Source organism: Protobothrops mucrosquamatus, unplaced genomic scaffold (assembly GCF_001527695.2).
Source record: "Protobothrops mucrosquamatus isolate PMUCROS unplaced genomic scaffold, P.Mucros_1.0 scaffold766, whole genome shotgun sequence".
Taxonomy (NCBI): domain Eukaryota; kingdom Metazoa; phylum Chordata; class Lepidosauria; order Squamata; family Viperidae; genus Protobothrops; species Protobothrops mucrosquamatus.
The window spans coordinates 26,478-32,139 of NW_015387034.1; the positions used below are offsets into that span (position 1 = coordinate 26,478).

At 32.5% G+C, this 5,662-nt stretch overlaps 1 protein-coding gene across 1 annotated transcript in view; it reads left to right on the forward strand.

The window, feature by feature from the left end:
* The window catches only part of PRDM5 (PR/SET domain 5), a 62,898-nt gene that overhangs the window by 7,876 nt on the left and 49,360 nt on the right, over positions 1–5,662 (forward strand). The window contains exon 3 of the mRNA XM_029284616.1: positions 5,358–5,480. Coding sequence (XP_029140449.1) covers positions 5,358–5,480 — 123 coding nt within the window. The remainder of the gene's footprint in view (positions 1–5,357; positions 5,481–5,662) is intronic.

A 5,662-nucleotide genomic window follows, 5' to 3' on the forward strand; every position in this document is an offset into this window, starting at 1 on the left:
AGAAATAGTATTATCATTATATAGATGCAACAGTTTTTAATGATTTTACCATATTCATTTGAAAAGAAAGATTACTTCTGCATGACTTCAGTACGGAGAACTTGTTTATTTGTTTAAGAAATTTATATTGCTGTCCATCTCGCTCATGGTGAGTGACTTACAAAGTAAGATCCCAAATACAAAATCCACTATCTTCCTACCTCCTTGGTGACAACATTCAGACAAACTACTTGATGGATTCTGAATCAGGTTGGGATTCACAGGTCTGTTGGTGAAGCCATGTTTTCAGTCCTTGTCTTCTTTCATTTTTTACATTAGCTAGGAAGCTGCTGAAAATGAATGACTATCAGTGTCCCATCAGAACACTGCAAACTTATTTATTTTTATCCCACCCTTATTATTTTTACAAATAACTCAAGGCAGTGAACATATCCAACACACCTTCCTCTTCCTATTTACCCCACAATAACTACTCTATGAGTGAATTGGGTTGAGAGAGAGTGACTGGCTCAAATTCACCCAGCTGGCTTTCATGGCTAAGGTGAGAGTTGAACTCAGGGTCTCATGCTTTCTAGCCTAGTGCCTTAACCAATAGACCAAACTGGCTGAATTATGATTTTCAGTTTCTGAAAAGGTTATTACATCATGATAATTTGCCAATATTTGCCATATTTCTTAAAGTTGCTACTTGATTGTAAGCACTTACGGTTTGATTTATGTCACATCAATTAGGAATTAGATAGCCAACTAACTATTATTATCATGTTTAATAGATTTTGTGGAAACCAGCTTTAGTATAAGAACACTTTGTCAGTTTATGATACATGAATTGGGCCTTAATAACATTCATAGAATGGGATGCCCCGTGGTATTTTTCACAAAATTGTGAGCTCCATATTTTAAAAACTTGAGTTGAACCTTTTGAGAAAGTATTCTGAGGTTTTCATATTTCCCATGGCATTTTATAGTTGTAAAATAACTATATAAATATAGACAAAGTACAATTTTTTTCAAGTGCCAGCCTAACAATTATTGCCTCTTTTAAAAAGTAGGGGGTCTTGTTATTTTTCCTGTGACAAAGAGGTTATGGTTGTAATCTTTGAAAAGCCATAATGGAAAATATTCTTGTAATATCAGTAAAGGTATTCATCAGCATAGTAATGGATATTTGTGCAAGTCCGTGGGTTAGTCTTCTGGCAATAGATTTTGCTTTAATAACCGTCTTTTAATATTTTTATGTTTATGTTATTCTACCTCAAGAACTTTTATATGTAGGTAACTGTGGTTAAAACAAAAATCTTGTTCAAATTCAACATCCTGAATTTTCAGACTCTTTTAAATGTTGGTATTCAAATGTATGAATTTCTTGTACGCATGTTGTTTTGTAATAGACATATTTAATCATGTTTACTATTTGTGAATTATAAGACTTCTGTTTCTTTACCATTCCAATTAATGTCTTTAGCAGATTCATATGACCTAATTTGCATTTTCTGATTGAATGCCAGTGGGACTCAAAGCATCCAATAATAGTCAGAAGTACAACAATGAGATTCAGCTCATAGGAAGAAGCATTAATTTGGGGGTTTGACTATACACATGGAAACTGTTCAGTGGCAAATTTCTTTGACATGAATGTATGAACTTTCAAGACTATTATTTTGTTCTAGCAGAAGATTCAGGTTAGCTTCCTATTACTTTATACAACTAGAATAGGATGTTTTATGCTGAATTTAAACATGCCTATTTAGGATTCTTTGGAGTGACAACTAGTTTCAGGTGCAGCTGTTCTTAGGTGCTATGTTCATACTCCCCACCACCACCATCTTCCAGATATCAGATCTGAAGTTCAATACCGTATAAGAATTGTGTTTTCATGGAAAAATTTACTCCCAGATAGATTAATCCAAGATAAGGCTCTTAATATTTAATGTTGATTATATGTTTGGGAGATAATAATAACAGAAATCACAGTAACTAAGTAAGTTGCATCCCTCTTATAGTGTTAAGCTTGGTCATGGTTCATGGAAAAGCTCCTTCATAAATATATGGAACCTGCAGTGAATTTTATTACTAGGATGTCAGCAAAATAAAGACCTTTTAATAGTTTACCTTCATGTGGGTTCCTGAGCCTTAAATCATTTTTTCTGTCTAAAGTTTGTTTAAGTGAATACAATTTTCTATCCCATTGGTTTCAAGAGCTACGCAAAACTAATGTTGAGTAGTACAAGGCTTCATATGTTATGCTTCAAAATTAAATTATAGTCTAGTCACGGAATATTTTTTCCTTGCTGTTTATATGGTTTCTTGCAGTTCTTATTTAATAACTATGCAATAAATGGTATTCAAAATTGAAAGCAATGTGTTTACAGGAGAGAAAGCCATCTGTTTAGCCTCATTGTTGTGCTGACATTTTTCCTGACTGGCTGCAAAGTATTTGACTTCAATTCATATTCCTGTGTCAAGTAGTACAACAAAATATATTCCACTGTGTAATATCTTTAGTCAAATTAAAATATGATTTCATTTTACAGTCACAAGGAGGAGAATAATCAAGTTACCTGAACCATGTTGGGAAACATGCTCTTAAAGATCTTTACAGTTCTTTTCCACCACTGCAATTCATACAGAATAACAGAGATGGAAGGAACCTTGTAGCTCATCTAATCCAACCCCCTGCTCAAGCAGGAGACCATGTGTTATTTTGACCCTTGTTATTTTGAAACAAAAAACTTCAAAGATCATGTTTATATTGTTTGATAAATGTAACTTCTTCAGAAGAATTTTAAACCTGGTCATTAATGTCTTATGTATGCCAGTGGGCTTTAAAAATTTAACAGTTGACATACTGAAGGCAGTCTTGAGGAAAACAATTCAAATATTTGAAATGAGAAAGTGCAACAAATCAACTAGAAGAGCTTTTTTTTTTTAAAGATAGCCTGATTGCAAAGCAGAGATTGAAATTACATGTGGAACAAAATAGCAGCAGTCTAACTTAATACTTTTAAAGTTATTTTTGTATTATATTATCCTTACTTCCTATTAACACAGCTGAACTTGAGTTTCAGCACTTCTTCTATTGAAAGTGACTTTGATTTTATAGCAACAGCAAGATTTTTCTTTTGTTTTCATCCAAAAAACTGAATAAGAAACATGTGGAAAAACTATGCTAATGAGAATATTATGCAAACAAGAGTAATATTACATTTATTAGAGTGGTTGCTAATATTTGAGAAGTGAAAAGACAAATCTATATATAGGAGAACTTATAAGTCAAAGAATAAATCAGATTGATTTGCATTTAAAAAATGATAGTCATGCAATTTATATATAACAATAATAACATAAAATGCATATGAATCCTAGTTTTGTGAGGTTGTAAACAAAAATGGTAATGATTTCGTATAGTTTTTGCTTCAGAGTACATCATAAATAGAATATTAATGAGCTATCAAGAAAACTAAAAAAGATATCCTACTTTCTTCTACGTTCGTGGTGTTTTAAGCAACTGGATTGTGGTCATAATGTTTTCCAGAATAAGGTTCCAATGTCAATGATTTCATTACTTGTCTGCTTAGTATAATGTTCAATTTTGTGTACTCAAGCAGTCCCTTCAGGCTTTCAGATCTTTCATGTTGAAAACACAGGATAACCTATGCTGTTGTGGAAATGTCAGTCTTTTTGAGATGTGATAGTTTTAATTTCATCCATATTCATGTTGGAATTAACACTGGCTTTATTTGTCTGTCCAAAGTCAAATGTATCTAAAAGTTCTATATTGGTCCGGTGAGTTGCATTTCTATAGTTACCTCTTTAGTGAACAAATTCTTTATAAAAAGATTAGTAAGTTTAACTCTTGCCAAACTTCAAGAGTTGGCTCTTTTTCTTCCCCCACCCTTAAAAAAGGATTACTTTAGGCTATTTAGTTTGGACATTATTGAAATAGCATTATCACATCTACTATTCCACAATCCCAACATTATGACCATTTTCGCTGATAGTGTTAAAGTTGAAAACATTTGAAGTGTACTAAATTCCAAGTTGGGTAGGGCAACTGGATCTGGAGTACAAAAATCTGCATGATCACTAGAATGGCAGGAAGGAGTTAGCATATGCTGTACCACTTTGCTGCCATTTAGAAATCATTTGGATTTTTTGAGCACCTATCTAGTAACCTAAAGATGGAAATCAGAAAGTTAATTTATTTTACCTATCACCTGAGAATTAAATATCTACCCACAATGACAATTATTGATAATTTTGGTCCCACCAGACTTTTAAGAGTTTCAATTAAAAAATATTAATAAAATAGAATTAAAGTGTGATTAAGCAAATCATGGTTTAGCAGGTTATGTCTATTCAGCCAATGATTTCCTCAGTGTTCCCCTCTTACATTACAGAGCTATTTCTTGAACATTACACTGTTCACGTAACCCTTTGCACATGAGTTCATAGAATGTATTTAATCTACACATGCAAAATACTAACATTTTCCTAATGTTTGCTCATTCCCATTTGTAAGAATGCAATATATTTGAAAATGTAGCTTTAGTGGATTAAATTCTCCTTTTTCCTGAGTAATTTGAATATCATGCTGAGGAATGATATTTCAGAATTTAAGTTCATTTGCAATATATTTCATTGCCATATCATACCTGATTCTTAACTTTCCCAAGAAAATGTAAGGTAGAAGACCCAAATGAAAATATATAAAATCTAATGTATTAATAAAGCATACCATTTAATATTATTAAAGCATAATTTTTCCTCTTTAGAGGCCTTTAAAAGAGGCTCATTTTTTTACTTTGTAATATAAAATCATAAAAGGTATAAATTTTAAAGCAGCAGCTGGAAAAATTAGGTAGCCACATACTGTGAAGAACAATAAGATGTTGGTTTTGAAAGGCAAATGAAGGGGAATATGAGGAGGTGTAAGTGCTAATAGGAGCCCAGATGTGTTTACCTTTTCTCAACTTATATTTGCAGTTGGGCAAATTGCCACTCCTGCAAATTTTACTCATTTTATTAGGAACAGAGCAGCCCACTGTCATTCTCTGTAGTAAATCTAGCTCTGACAGTCTTTAATCCCTACTTTGGATTTTGGGCCCGCCTGTTGTGTACATTCAGCTTTGTGGTTTGTTAAACATTGTTTATGGTTTAGTGTGATATTTGAACTCAATTATTTTGACTTATTTAATAAATCAAATTTTCACATGATACATGAATCCAGCCAAAGATTTACTTCTATTAGAGAATAATAAAATGAGAACTTGAGATCTTTATTTTTGTAGAGTTACGTTTATATCTTTTAAGTTTTTCAAAGCTTTAGCTTTGCTCAAATTTTATTGCCTTTTCAGGTTCGTGGAAATAAAGGTGAAGTGCTTTATGTTCTGGATGCTAGCAATCCAAGGCATTCTAATTGGTTGCGTTTTGTACATGAAGCACCATCTCAAGAACAAAAGAATCTGGCAGCTATCCAGGTAAATGTATCCAATTCTTATTAAATTTCCAGTTCAGTCTTCCATGTCTACTCATTATATGGTATAGCTTATTGTCTAATAAGTGACTGTAGGATGGCGGCCATAAGCTTAGCAAAGAGGTAAGCAACTAATGGTATCTGTATACCATTAGCTCATATCATTCCTGATGATTCCTGAATGCT